Source organism: Colias croceus, chromosome Z, assembly GCF_905220415.1.
Source record: "Colias croceus chromosome Z, ilColCroc2.1".
Taxonomy (NCBI): domain Eukaryota; kingdom Metazoa; phylum Arthropoda; class Insecta; order Lepidoptera; family Pieridae; genus Colias; species Colias croceus.
In genome coordinates, this window is record NC_059568.1 from 12,937,159 (window position 1) to 12,953,453 (window position 16,295).

General features: G+C 32.2%; 1 protein-coding gene across 2 annotated transcripts in view; it reads left to right on the forward strand.

Annotated features, from left to right (window-relative positions):
* Nucleotides 1-15,330, forward strand: part of LOC123704924 (peptide transporter family 1-like) — a 32,256-nt gene extending 16,926 nt beyond the window's left edge. For both annotated transcript variants that reach the window (XM_045653424.1, XM_045653425.1), the window contains exons 4-13: nt 5,153-5,239; nt 5,710-5,984; nt 7,437-7,519; nt 8,802-8,966; nt 10,811-10,936; nt 11,325-11,447; nt 11,528-11,877; nt 13,827-14,046; nt 14,435-14,671; nt 15,134-15,330. In XM_045653424.1, the coding sequence (XP_045509380.1) occupies nt 5,153-5,239; nt 5,710-5,984; nt 7,437-7,519; nt 8,802-8,966; nt 10,811-10,936; nt 11,325-11,447; nt 11,528-11,877; nt 13,827-14,046; nt 14,435-14,671; nt 15,134-15,292 (1,825 nt within the window). In that variant the 3' untranslated portion in view covers nt 15,293-15,330. The remainder of the gene's footprint in view (nt 1-5,152; nt 5,240-5,709; nt 5,985-7,436; nt 7,520-8,801; nt 8,967-10,810; nt 10,937-11,324; nt 11,448-11,527; nt 11,878-13,826; nt 14,047-14,434; nt 14,672-15,133) is intronic.
* The last annotated feature ends 965 nt before the right edge of the window (nt 15,331-16,295 follow it).

A 16,295-nucleotide genomic window follows, 5' to 3' on the forward strand; every position in this document is an offset into this window, starting at 1 on the left:
AGTAATCTGTGGTAATATATTTGACTACGCCATAAAATAAGTCCCACGGTGAACGTTCATAATTTGAATTAAATTTGCAATACTGGCAACGTTATGCACGGGACTTTTTTGTGGGCAGCATGGGCTTTAAAAGTTTCTTGTTTTTTATTTGTCTTTGATAACATTCTAAACGTTCTAAATACTTATAATTGACAGTTTTTAAAATGAAGACATTATTACATTTACTACGCCCTAATCTACATCATATAAATGGATTGCTGTTAAATATATTTTTACAGTCATATTAATAATTAGAAACTGCTAGGTATAATATAAAATCTTCATGCCCATTTTTTTTGGCAAGATCAAGAAGATAAGTCTGTAATGATATCAAAAGTATTAAATAATTGTTTGACTGAGCGGTTGGCTTGGCTGGTAGTGGCCCTGCCTTCCAAGCCAGAGGTCGTGAGTTCGGTTCCCACCCGGGGCAAATATTTGTGTGATGAACATGATGTCTGGGTGTTGATTTATATATGTATAGATTTGGTATTTATTTAAAATTATATATGTATGTTTATCAGCCATCTGGTTTCGTATACCATAACACAAGCGAATGCTGGGATATGGGATCAGATCGTGCCGTGTGTGAAAATTGTCCTGAAGTATTTATTTAAGTATTTATTATTTCAGGTTATTTCACTTTGTGTAATTTATAGTTGTTTTAATGTTTTTTCTATGGATAGTAAAGTGTTATTTATGCGTTAATGTACAATCTATTGTTTTCTTTACTGCTAACTTTATAAATCATTGAAATTAAACATTTATCATAATACCTACTAAGTACTATAATTTTATAATTTATCCTTGAATAGATTAGTTGGTTTAAATTTATTCCGCTAAATATTTAAAAACTATGTATTCAGATGCTCAAATACCTACATTATAATTTGCGCAAGTGTTTTGAGTTTATGTTCGTTGGTGTTTACCTTCACCTGATAATAAGTAATTGAAAACAGGTTTAAGAATATTTTAGTACTAACTTGTGGCTATAGAGCCGTGAATAAGTTTTATTTTTAAATACTATTTAGGGCTCTTTCAAGTTAGGCACCTACTTGATTTTTTTTTGTGAACATACTGTAGGTAGGTACCCATATAATATAATATAGGCATAACATCATTTACTATCATTTTTAAGAGGGATCCAGCATACCAATTTTAACAGGCAGATTTGACTCAAACTTTGTACACTTATACCTATTCACTTCATGAGTTGTTGTTATTTTATAATACCTATTATTTAAAATAAAATAAAATATGTTTAAAGGCCAATTTTTTAATCCTTGGTTAAAATTTATCCGTCCAATAAAGTAGTACCTACACGAACAATTTAAAATGTCACCTGTAAACTGTCATATGGACAATTAGAATACATTTTTGAAATGGTAGTTTAATACGTTATTCGATGAATAAGTTTTAACCGAGGATTGAAAAATCAGCCCTTAGTTGATTATATCACAAAATAGCCAGAGTGAGCCATTTCGAACGTTTGTATATAGTTTCCCTACTGATTGTATTTGTATATTATGATTATATATAATTTTAAAGCGTCTTTTATAGTTCATAATTTGAAATAAATAGAATAATATTCTTATTGCAAACATAACAATGTAACGACGCGATATTATTATCATCTATAATTTTCAGTTAAGTCCTCTAAACCAGTTTGGTATATTTTTTGGTTGCACACAATATGTTCCTTCTGAGAATCATCTAAACAATTTAGTTTACTAAACATTTTTCACAATTCATAACATACTATGTTATATTTAGGTAGGTATAACGATCAGGGATCCAGGAATAGATATGTCAATAGGATTTCTTTGATATTTTTCGTAAAAACAAAAACACAGTAAAGTTGGTACAAATAAGTAAAAACAAGTATCTAATTATTGTGATGCAATTTTATGCAGCACTAACTGATTAATGATACTCCCTTCCCTTTCATTTTGCTAATACATAGTAGGGTCATTGCGCTGGTTTTCGTCCAATTATAGGAGTTGCCAACTTTGTGATACGAAATAAATATTTTGGAGCACCCTTCCTTAAACATATAATTTTTTTTTAAGTCCTTATATAGTCTTCTTTAAGATAATATTAAGGGAAAATAAATCATTTTGATGTATCTTTTTATTTAAATTATTTTCTGCAAAAGTAGGGTAAATGCTAGTTTTCGTCCAAAAAAACTGGTTTTCGTCCTAGTGTAAGCTAGTTTTCGACCACCGTGTAGAAAAAGGAGGGTAGGTCAACTATTAAGTTAAAAATCAATTACAGGTATATACGTTTATTTAATTAACATCACAATTTCTCACTACCTTACAGGTTTAGTTTTACTTGTGGTTTTACTAATAATAATCAATATAACTAGTCAACACTGAGATCTATGTAGCACTTGGCAGTCCTTATAGGCGTTAGTGATGACTGTATAATCATTCGTAATAAAGAAAGGAATGCGTTCCTTACAATGTAAATGAAACAAGTAATAATTACAGGACTAAGAAATAACATCAAAAAACAGAAATATTCATTCTAACAACAATAATTTTCATTCTAATACTTTGTTTATCAAATGAAACGTACTATAAACACACAGCCATAATAATAAGTTTTAGCTACAGAATCTTCAGTGTACGCAGCGTCTTTTTTTTTCTAGATTTCTTAGACTCCTTCGAGGCCATCTAAAAACAATAAGATCTTTCTGAGGATACGTTGAGTAAGTATAATAAAAAAATACTGCATTGGCAAAACAGACCTAGAATAAAAGATGATACTCAAGTGAATGATAATCAAGAAAAATACAGTGTATTATGTCTGACCTACCCCCATTTATGCTACGAATAATTGACTCTACTTCACATAAGGAGAATGATACATGACTGAATGAATGACAATATTAGGTACCTACAACACTCTGGCCCTCACCAATTATTTATAAGGAAGATGCTGAATAGAAAACTTTTCAATACGTAAAAATAGACGAAAAGTAATGCAAAAGAATGGCTATATTTAATTTTTGGATACTCCAATACTCATTCATGGACGAAAACTAAAACATTTAAAGCTAAATTTAGTTTTCGTCCACTTCTTTAAATATTTTTTTATTTTGGCAGCACTGACATAGCAGTGGACGGAAACCAAAAAAACTAAACTAATAGCAATAAAGATCACTTCGGGAGAAACTATTCAGTATTTTAAAGGTCCGATAAAGTAAAATGACCCTAACAAATATTCACGTAGCTGTTTGAGTTTCCGTCCACTTGGACGAAAACCAAATATTTTGAGAATTTGGTAACCTAGTATCCGTCCACTTAATATTTCGAAGAGTATTATAAAAATGTATGATAAACACTTATAATTGCGTTTATTATGCTTATAAATAAACATACGTACCAAAAACATTACGTAAACTAGCTAAAACAGTGATTTACCTTACCATGAACTTTTCTCGCCGGCAAATTTTTCTCTCGCGCGATGACATCTGCAAGGCACGTATGCGAAGCGGCCACATTTACGTTAATTTTTTGAACTCTCTTCTTGTCAAATCAAATTTTAATGTTGATAGTACTGTTGCTTAAACATTATGGACCGTAAAAAGTGCAAACTTGCGCGGGAAGGTAGGTTTGTATTCAAGTTTTACACACGTGATTGTAGCAGGTCAGTCAAATGGACGAAAACAGAAGCTGGACGGCAAACCAGCGCAATTACCCTATCAAGTATCAACAAAATAACTGCCAGCTCACTACTATTTTTGTTTTTGAAATTATTACCAAATCTATCTTTTTATCGCAAATATTAAAATAATATAAATATTAAGTAAATTATAAATAATGGGAAAAAGCGGGGAACCTTCGAAGTTGGAGGGAGTGTCTCTAAAGCTAAATTAATTTTTAATTATTTTTTTCGTAGTCAGAGGTGTTAAATTTGTAAATATTACTTGTATTTATTATATATATTTGTAAATTCATATTGTTTTGTGTATATATGATTGGTAAGTTTTCTTATACATAATATATTTACATTAGTATTAGTATGTAATAACTAATAATCCTCGTAGGACTTAGGAGGTTCGGGCGGGAGCCGGAACGGAACTAATATTATAATATAATACATATTATTATCTATACATATAATAAATCTGTAGAAGGGTCAATTCTGTACATTGAAAATATTGAAAAAATAACTAGCAGGGGGTGTTACTGGATCGATACCAAACCCAAATATGTGATTAAAAAAATTTTTGTCTGTCTGTCTGTCTGTCTGTCTGTCTGTATGTGAAGACATCACGTGAAAACTACCGGTTCGATTTCGATGAAACTTGGTATAATTATACCTTATTATCCTGGGCGTAAAATAGGATACTTTTTATCCTGGAAAAATACGTAGAAAAAAAATTAATCTCAATTTTTCAGTTATCCATAGACGTTGTTCTGTAGTAGGTACCGCGAACACACGTTGCGTATTATTATAGACCTAGCCGTATTTGGGTCCAATAGATATTTATAAGAGTCATTGTCCGAGTTACTCAAAATGGAGAAATAAACCATCCACGCAAAGACCGACATCCGCGCGGACGGAGTCGCGGGCGGAAGCTAGTCTTGTAAATAAATTTAAACCTTTGGCATTTGTCCCTTGGCTTGGGATAAAACAATAAAAAACCATATTCAATATTTATAATTCAATATAAATATTGAATCCCAATATATTTTAATTATTTATTCCTAATTATTCATTCCTGGCTGTCACGGTCACTATCTACGTGATCTGTGATGCTCAGAGCAAAAAATTCAATAATTTCATAGCTATACTTTTCTTATTTTTGTTTTCGTTGTTGGAGCTCGTTAGTTTATCTTCGTAGTAGTTAGTATGTTATAATTTAAAGCTGTAAAAATATATTTATATCTAGTAACAGTACCTTTATCTGACTTGAAACGTTAATTCTTATCTCCTCATCTTATTCTTAATACCGCGAATAGTTTCCTTACCTTCATACTTGACACTGGCAAATAGTTATACTTATACTCTTTCTCTTCTTCTTCTTATTATTATTTTTTCTTAAAAAGAAAAAAAATATACCTATAGATAGAATAATTATGCTTATAATTGTTTTTCTTTGCAGAACGATATTCTACTTATCACTTGTATATGCATCGGGAAGTGTTCTTATATCTTTGACAGCAATGCCGCCAATCAGCTTGCCGCAAATGTAAGTTATACTATAAATTATATTATGTAAAATTTTTATCTGTATAAGTTTCAGATACACCGGACCATCCAATGAAAAAAATATTAAAAACCAACATAAATTTGTAGGCAATGATATTGATTTCCTTGTAATGAACAAAGCATTCTTTCATATAAATGTACCAATCAACAACATTGAAGATAATTACACTTTTAGGCTCAGTGGTAACATAAGAACAACGTTTTGATGAGAAAATAAACGTTTTATTGATTAGTTAAATCGGTCAAAGAGGCTAACTTGTAGAAACGTTTGATTGGTTTTAAACGATATTGATTAATTTATTCGATTATCGTTAATAAGTTAATTATAATGCTGGTGATTTGTTTAAATTGTAAAATTTGGTCTCTTCGTTGTACATTTCTGTTTAATTAGTGTTTAATATTATACCGTTTACTATACGCAGAATAGTAAAACTGACGTGAAACTTTCAGGGAATTCACAATACTAGCGCTTCTGTTAATAGCATGTGGTACGGGAGGCATAAAGCCCTGCGTCTCCGCGTTCGGAGGCGATCAGTTCAAACTGCCTGAACAGGAGAGATATCTGGGCTATTTCTTCTCCCTTTTCTATTTTGCCATAAACGCGGGAAGTCTTATATCGACGTTCATAACGCCAATCCTAAGGGCCGACGTCCATTGCTTCGGCGATAATGACTGTTACTCGCTAGCTTTTGGCATCCCTGGAATTCTTATGGTCGTTTCTATAGGTGAGTTCTTTCAATGTTTATCTCTTATATTTAGGTTGATTGAAAAACTATTCAAGGTATAAATAAAACATTATTTCATCAGTTCTGTGGAAGTATTGCGATGTAGGGAAACATTTATGGCACTAATCCGAGTTAGAACCACTCTCAACCTGTAATGATACTTACGTCCTATATTACTACTTTGGTATTATTACGTAAGTAATTGGTATAAAAACAAATAAACTTTATATTAGGTATTTACTAGACTTAAGTACTGCACTTTTAACACTTATTTATTATTTTTTGTACTTACGGAAAAGTATTAGAATGTCATTGGAAAATAGATTTTAAGTATAGTACCGATTTACAAAACAAATATGTAATTAGATGCTTCAATAACTTTATTAAGGCTAAATTAATAAAATACAATTTATCGATTGTTATTTATGAATGTTTTTGCATTGAAATGTACCTACAAAGGTTTCGCTCAAGATAATTTTATCATTGCACCTTATAATGCTTAGCCTTCTGGTATTGAGGTCACTAAGGTCATTTGTAATCTTATCGTTTCCTAAGGATACACTTAAATTAATTTATGGTGAAAATGTAGTACTAAATAATATAGGAATAGATTATCCTTTTAAAATACAATGATATACGTCTGCTATCATATTAGAGTCTAAAGAAATACCTACCTATATACAAAACGAATAGGTACCTAAACTATCTATCACTAAATAAACTCTCAGAATATCTCAAACATAAAATAACTTCATGTCACACGTAAGGTAATAAAAATAGTTTTAACTCAATGCAAAATTACACTTTACAAAATGACGTATCAAAAGATAGACAGGTCATACACCAACAAAAGCTTTTTAAACGGCAATGGCCGTACCTATATTAAAGCCAAGCTCTTTCGCGATCAATCGCGAGTATCAGGAATAAAACAGATTACTTTTCCTTTGCCTACATGATTCAGGTAGTCAGGCATTATTTTTTTTTTATTTTTTTTTATGTAAGAGCAGGTAACTGAGCAGGTGGATCACCTAATGAAGTGACACCACCGCCCATGAGCACTGACAAAGTTACCTTTGTGAGGCTGTTACCGGCTGTCGAAGATGGATGTAGGCTCTCTTATTATTATTATCTCTCTCTCTTATTCATACCTGACTATTTTTGAGACCCCTAAACATTACGTAGTTAATATTGTTTTTCTGTTTGTCTATTTATATGTGCGTCAATTACGTAAAACAATATTGTATGCGGGGATACTATTCGAACAATATTGGATTGAATTGATAGGCTGAACTTTATTTGCGAAAAACATACATGTGGGGTAGTCGGTTTAGATAAGTCTAATGTAGGTACCAAAGTTTGTAATCCACGCGAGCGAAGTCGCGGACTAAACTTATTTAATTCCAATCCTTCAAGGACATCCATACACGAGTTCAATTATAATTCTTTTAACAGTGTTCTTCGTGGCCGGGAAGAGACTGTATATAATCAAACAGCCCGCAGGAAACGTGCTTGGCAAGGTTTCAACTTGCATCGGCGTAAGTATCATTTGGCCAATATCCTTGATCAGATAAATCCCCCTCTTTATGTGCACGTGTATTGTGTAATTAAGACTTAATGTGGATTTAAAGTCGGTATGAAACTTTTGAATCAAAAAATAGGTACACTTTTTAGTTTTTACTGATTTTGTTATGAATAAATTATTATTCTGCTTTTCAAGTCTAACTCCAAAAAAATATATAAAGGTTTTAATGGACAAAATACAAATAATACATACGTAAATATTTACCTAGAGCTATTTTTTCTGTAATAAATTATATTACTGATACCTCATACCGTACCTACCTAATTGTCAGTCGAAAAAGCGAGACTGCCACATAATATTTTTCCCTAGTGAAAATAAAACTAATTCCCTCAGTGAAGAGGGTCAAAAACCACTGCACCACAGGAATCAATTAATTTATATCCGTGACAAAACAAATAAATCCTTCTTAATTGTTACAAGTATAAATAATTGCACTGTGCACTAACAAGAAACTACACTATGAAAGAACATAAGCTCAGATTGGTTTACTCCAGTCTATGTCTAATTTTAACGCCCGTAACTTTCCATTTAGGATATATGTATTTCTAGAATCCATGGTATGTGTAAATATCAGTACATGTCGCTGATGAATGTCTTTGTTTTCAACAAACAAGCTAGTTTCAATGAATTATAAATAGCGATTACTGAAAATGATTCATTTAGTAACCATTATAAACTCGTATCTCTTTAATTATTTTACGAAACATAATTATTTAAAAGTCTTCTAACAAATTTAGGTTTATAACATAACCTCAAAAGTTCGAATAACATTAAAATTTGAATTCAACAAATGATTCCATCGAATAATCTGGTCGAATAAAATTGGCCGGCCATTTTAAAAAACGGAGCCCTTTTTTTCATCACTGAGTCGCCCGCTAAATTATGTACCCTCGGGTATTGTAACATTTCCTTTTTTAACTTTGTGCAAATGAACATAACTTTTTACTCAAAAATAAAAACAAATATCGTTAATTTTTTTAAATTTAAAATTTAAACAGTTTTGACAATTTTAAGGCAGTTTAGTTTTTTGTTACCCCCTGAAACCCTTTACTAAGAATAGTCCTAACGTACAAAATCCTTACAGGCAGCGATGAGTTACATTTTCATTTAAATAATAACTACATATCGATTGTTATTTGGAAATACACTATGCCAGTATTTATTTATGTTTCAACAATAATCCCTTTTATAAGTCCAAAACTATCCTTACACGTAAAACAACGCCCGTGTTCCAGCACGCAATAGTGCAATCATGCAAAAGCAAAGAGAAGCGCACACACTGGCTGGACCACGCCAGCGGCAAGTACGACTCGGAGCTCATAGAAGACGTCAAGTCTTTATTGAGGGTCCTCGTGCTGTTCATACCGCTGCCAGTGTTTTGGGCGCTTTTCGATCAGCAGGTGAGTTTTTTAAATAGATTTTTGTGTGAAAATGGTGTTTAAATATGGATGATGGCAAATATGATTTTAACTGGGGTTTCCGACTCCGATTTGATGTATGTAAACGTGTGTATATTAGGTACCTATGTGGTTTATTTACCCAGGTTTGTAAACTCAAAGTTCCAAAATATATTGTATGTTTAAAAATTAACCATATTATGTGAATGTGTTAAATTGATAAAAATTAATCATATTAGAACTAGGGTTGCGGAAGGTTTTATGTATCTAATGTACATGTGTGTTTATATCAATATGTGATGTAAATTGCCCAGTATAACCAACGTAGGCGGTTTTACAAAATCCAATGTTTGTTAGAAAGTTTACATTTTAGTTCTATACTACTAGTATTGAATGAATTTACCTATTGTAGTGCAAGCAAGTAACGTATAGTGACTATCAAGTATCAACAGCTTCTATGAATATCAACAATTGAATAATTGAGGCCGTTTCCTGTTATGCATTACCTACTATATTTTTCCTTAGTCATCTTTATTGTTTATTTTAAGGGTCAAGTTCGCTTAACTTAAAAGTATTTTCAAAAAAATTATGGTGAAGTTTGTTTTTAGCTTTCCAAAAATAGCTTATTTTAATAAAATCTCAGCTATTTTAGTTTTTTTTATAGTTCTGTGTTATAAAAGCAACCCTTTTGAATTTATTTTATCTGCCGTTCCCTAGCTACAAGGAACCTTGTAAGACATTCGCAATTTCCGGGTGTTCGTGCTTTGAAAATTAACCTCTTTGAGACTCTTAGTACAAGAAGATAATTTCCTTTGAGTAACCTAGATGTAAATCACGTACAAACGGGGTTTTGCATAAAGTTGCCTTTATATTTACCTAACCTGGGATTCTAAAATGTTTGATAAATAATTATAAGCAAATTAGAAATATGGAATTTTAAAACCCCCTACATACTTCAAAGTTCAAACTATTCTATGAAAATTAAATCTATTCTGTTTCGATCTGAATAAAATCGCCATTCAAAGAGAAAGTGAATATGATAAAATAATTTTACATAGAAGGCTCTAATGAACAAACGCTTATAATAATGTATACATACTGTAAAGTTACCATTATACACGTAAATTAATATTTTTGGCGCGCCGTGTGGAGGTGACGTGTAATGAAAAGTCCACTGTTATAGCGTGGTTATAGCATAATTAAACCATGTTCCCAGTACCAGAAATAATAAGGGCATATGATTTTGACATTTAATGATTCCTTATTATATAATACATATAAAAATGTATCATCATTAAATTATGGATGACCTTCGGGAATTTGCGACTTAATGGAAAATAATTAACGATACAATTTTGTTTAAAATTATTTTGAAACATTACACAGTCATTTTCATGTAAATTTCAATTAAAATGTAAGTTATTATATGCATTAATTGCTGTCATACGACATCCATGCTTTGTACATAAATCAATCACATTGAATGTACCTACGTGTTAAACAATTAAAATTACAGCCTCATTAATTTACTAGCCCTTGTGTCCATAAAATTGAATTAACATCACAATAATTATGCACAAGAGTAGACTCTTATAAAATTTATAGATATATTAGCTTTGCGTTTAATGAGTACTTACATAGATATTTTATGGACGAAAATCGAAAAATCCCTTTTCAATATTCTTAGACAAAAGGTCAATTATTTGAGTCACCTTTGCTGTCACATAAAATTTGTTTTTACATGCTATACTGAATATGCGTATACACAATAGGTAATAGCTTTATACTAACTACTAAGCTAATTGAATGAACTGTCAATACCTATGCAATGTACATACAATGAACAGGGTTCAAGATGGACGTTCCAAGCAGACAGGATGGATCAAGACATCGGAAGCTGGACGTTGAAGGCCGATCAGATGCAAGTCCTCAACCCGCTATTGATTTTAGTGTTCATCCCGTTGTTTGAAGTTGTGAGTGTGCTATTATTATAACGTTTATGTTTGTTTGTTGTTTATAAAATATGATTTGTTTCGGTTAATTAAAACTTGTTAGGTTACATTATTATCTAGAAATTTTGCCAACGGCTTCTAAAGAAGAAGTTCTTCGTCTTAATAAATTGTCCTTCGCGTAGATTCTCTAAAGTCTTGCTCACATAAACAAAAAGACATAGAAACTTACGTAATAATGATAACTTATAATATCATTTTCACATGTTATAACTTAAAAAAATAAATAATTTATTCACAGAGTTACTATTCAAAGTATCTTTTTTTATTTAATTATTATTATAATTATTAATATTTATTAATAACATAGTAAGTACAAGAATACTAAAAACTTTGTTATATTTGATTGTAGGCAATATATCCTTTCCTAACCTGGGCCAAACTGATAAGGAAGCCGTTGCACAAAATGATATGGGGAGGAATTCTGGCGTCTGCGGCTTTCGTAATATCTGGCATTGTCGAACTTAATCTCTTGGTAAGAATAATATAAAAAAGTAAAGAAGATAAACAAGGTTTTTTTTATTATTAATTTTTTTATTATCTGAAATATTACAGCCTACCTATGGAACACCAGTGTCAGAAGGTTTATCGCAATTGAGAGTATACAACGGTTTCGACTGCAATTTCACATTAACGCTCCAGAACCACACGCTACATTCCAATGAAACAGAAAACTTCCTCATTCCTCCCCTCGGAATGTTCGAGAAATTAGATATTGAGACTGAAAATTATATAGAACTACCTTATTTTCTCAGTGGTCAAGGGAACGCAAATTGCTCAAACATAGCGTACAAAGGAAACTTCGTGCTAGATGAGAAAAAAGCCAACTCATTCTTTATTACAACGGACATGATGTATAACTTTACTGACAATAACGACAAGGCGATTGATGGTGTTCATGTGAGGTGAGTACATTGTTGTACCAATTTATTTCTGACCTTTGTTATTTTAAAACGAGTTATTATCCTTATAACATTTTATATGCCATATTTAATATTATTAATGTTTATTTATGATTTCTTAAAGTTCATCTTTATAGGTTGTGTTGCACGACTCCGGTGAATAATATTTGTCATATATGGAATTCCAGAAATCGAACATTTTACGTTCGGGTCTAGAATTGACTAATTTATTCTGTTTCCCAAGAAGAAACAAACTATCGTCTCCTAAAGTCATCGGCCACCAGGTGGCATTAACCTGCTTTTTTCTCGTGGGTTCTCCATTTTTGGCAAAATTGGCCCACATTCCAGCCATTTGTGTAATAAATATTCTATCTCGATTGTGTAAATCTTGTTTAATTTTTACGTAATTCTCCCAAAGCGGGTCACATTTAAGGATGTAACAAATTTCGTCACCATGTGCCGCTCCTTTTATTTTGGTCTTAGCGGTACCGATCGAGGTAGCTCTTGCAGCACTAAAGTTACCGACATAGTTAAACTTATATACATACAATTGAGTTTCCGTTGATTTTATATATGTTTGTATAAATTTATATATTGGAAACTTATGTAGATCAGACACGTATTTTAGCATTCCCTCAAGTGATACAGCACTGTCGTTGATGTCTGTTGGAAAATATTTTTTACGTATCAAATCTCCAATTTCTCGATATTTTTTAGATCTATATTCATATCTACAGGGACTAGAAAAGGGTACTAAGTATTTGAATTGCATGAATTCTTTTATATGTTGAGGATTGTGTATGAAAGGTAGTACCTCAGTTATACTTTCTTGACTGGTAAAGCCAACCATTATGTCCATATATTTAAGCTGTTTTAAATTTTCACTAATTTGTAGAGTCCGTTTAGATATTAATGACTGTTTTGATATTGTTTCATTTATCGGCAAGAATGGTATCATAGGTCTTTGAAAGTTTCTTGTACTTGTACTATTGTATATTTTAGCAGAATTTGATATTAGTTCTTTCGTCGGTGCGCTAGTTATGTTCTTAAACCCAGATATTTTCAATGCTTTTTGTAACTGATCCTTCTCGAAGCCAGGGTCGCCTTGAAACATTGAGGGTGAAAATATACTACCGCTTTGAAGAATTACTCTAGAAAAGAGCTTCCGGAATTTCGTCATCATTAATAAAGATATGAACGAAGCTGCTGATCCACTACTCATAACTGTGATTTTGTTTTTGTCTCCGCCGAAATGTTTTATATTTTTTCTAATCCATTTCAGCCCTATAATTATATCCTTAAGACCCATATTTGTATTGTTGTCAGTATCATCCACTTTTAAGAAACCAAACACTGATATTCTATGCGTTAAAGTAATTAAAATGACGTCGTTGTCTATAAGAAAATCTGCCCCATGTATGTGACTGAAACTTGAGGTGAAGGCGTATCCATGTATCCAAACAATAATAGACTTTGGAGTCCTTAATCCATATTTTGGTAGGTATGGCGTATAAATATTCACGTGTAAACAGTCTTCAACTCCATAAACACCATGTTTATGGACAATGTGGCTTTGAGCGCATGCTCCATGGTATTCTTTAGTAGCATCAAAGGGTCGTTTCCACTTTTTAATTGGCACAGGATTCTTGAACCTTAATTTCCCAATTGGAGCTTGTGCATATGGTACTCCATAAAAAGCATAGAAAATTCTTCCTTTAAAAATCGTCGCTTCAGTCGTTCCATATACTGTCCCATCACTTAATTTCACATCAACTCTACAAAATGTTTGTGAAAATAGCGAACTTGTTAATAACACAAAAATGACCAACATATTTCGACTATAAACTTCGAACCAAAACTTGATTGAGTATTGTTTATATTCAACGCTAACTATACGCTAGCGGCTAGATTAATTTCACAGCAGATTTAATGGATTTTATTTTTCATTTCAGATTTTTATCCAATGTGTATGGACTTCTCCCTATTCAAATATTTGATAGAAGCAAAAATAGGACAGTATTTAGGGTAATGACCGACGACACACTTCAAAAAACAATAGGGAAAGGCACTTATGACGTGATAGTAAACGGACAAACAGTTCTGGAGAGTTTTAAATTTATGGCTGGAGCAGTGTATACTTTCAATATTTACGGAGCTCCAGATGGAAGATACGTAAGTGTATTTGTAGTTTATCTGTCATAATATGTACCTACTGTACTTATATAGGTAATCTATAAAATATATTCCACATTTTTCAAACCACTTTAGGCTACGATGCTGCAATAAAAAAGTCAAGAAACGATCTATGTTTTCTTTTTTTTTTCTTGAAATCAATAAAAAATAAACCAATTGCATTTAGTAAAATATTAGATATATTATTTGGAAAAATTCATTGGCTATTAGATAAAACAAAAATAACTTATACTTGTTACTTGAAAGGCTAAGCTATAAGAACTAATTTTCGCCACTCTATATACAACAGTCTATCAGCCATCAGTATACATAAAAAAAAAACCCAGTGAGATTATCCATATGAGAACTATTTTTATCTCCTTTCTAGCTAATAGACGCCCATACGATAACACCACCAAACAGCATCCACATATTGTGGCTAGTCCCCCAATACGTAGTGATGACGATGGGCGAAGTGATGTTCTCGGTCACTGGACTCGAGTTCTCGTTCACACAAGCGCCAGCCAGCATGAAGTCTGTGCTACAGTCGGTCTGGTTGCTTACTGTGGCGTTTGGCAACTTGATCGTGGTTCTGATTGTGGAAGGGAACTTTTTGGATGCTCAGGTAAGTAAAAGGGGGATGTAAAGAAAAAGGGTCGGGTGGTATGAATAGTGGGTTTTAAAGTATATAAGCTGTAAATGTAAATAATTAAATTGGGGTTTAAATAGGTTTCAACTTTCAAGGCAGTGACTTTATTCCATTCGGTACATTTACTCCATAACAATAATACTTAGCTAGTTAGCTACTTTAAAATTATCTAATCTGTTTGTATCCGCTCGAAATAGCAGATTTAAGTGAAATATCTAGAAAATTTGAAAATTTATTATATATTTTGCTGGTTGGCTTTAAAAAGTAAACATAAAAGGTAATCTGAGACATGAAAGTGAAACAGACGATCTAATTAAAGAAGCAGGAAGCTCGGCTCAGGCCAATAGATCGGTCCTTTTATATATCGAATCTTTCATTTGTATAGTTATATAGTTATTTTTCTTGCCTAGTATTTCTAATATTCTGTTTATATTTCAGTGGAAAGAATTCTTCCTGTTCGCGGGTCTCATGTTGGTGGACATGTTCATATTCATGGCGATGGCTTTCCGATACAAGTACGTTGAGTTGAGGTCGAGTGTAGAAGAGTTGCCAGTGAAGGAAATAAGACTGCCCGATAAACCTAGCAAAAACAACTAGATTAAGTTTAATTGTGTAAATAAATTGTTTAATGCGTTCTTGCTGTTTTTCTTTAACCTCTTGTAGAAGTTTATCTGAGAAAGATATCTTGTGTTTATGCAGATATAGGTGATATACCTATATCATGATTTATGAAGATTAAATCTTGGTACGTGAGATGTTATCTATAGTGTATTTACTTTTATTCGTTTCTGTGACAACTGGCAAATTGAAGAATAATACTCATCTGATTTGGAAAAAAATCACACACATTTTAAGTAACTATGTAAAAATAACAGTATTCAAATTGGAAACTAATTTAAGCAAAGGATTGATGTGTCATCAAAAAGATATTGTTTTATTAGACTGTCCATCTACAAATGCAATCAGGTTTGCTTCTCCCACCCACCACAAGACTATCAATACCACGTTGCATCCATCCTTTGGAACATCAAACGTTTGACAGGCGCATGCATTCGGTATTGGCAACAACGTGACCACAAATTCCGTATTCAATCTCGTTCCGCTTTGATAGAGATTCCAAAATTTACGTAAACGTTCGCTTAATTGCCGAACCAATTTCGTAGAATAGCAACAGTTCGAGCGTGATGAGTGCCTAGATAGATTGGCTCATTGATGTCATCCACAGGCTACTCAATGAGATATTGCAGACGGCAGACCCATTCATGCGGTACACTCGTATGACATAAATAGTGAAACTGAATATGCTCAGTGCATTCAGTAAATACGCAGCCGGGGGCCATATGAACTTGCGTTTAACAGCTTTTGTTTAAGGCATAATAGCTGGAGCGATGTACCTCACCGTCACGTTGTTTTCAGCAAATATGTATCCATTTAATAAATTGCTTCGTGAATTTTTTGTTGTCGATTTATATTTTGTTTTAGAATTAATTGTTATCAATGGACACTTTACGCTCTAACATAACATTTGTCCTACCTATAAAGAAATATAGATAAGAAAATTATCTGTTCAAGTACCTACCTACATTGTACGCACCTTCTT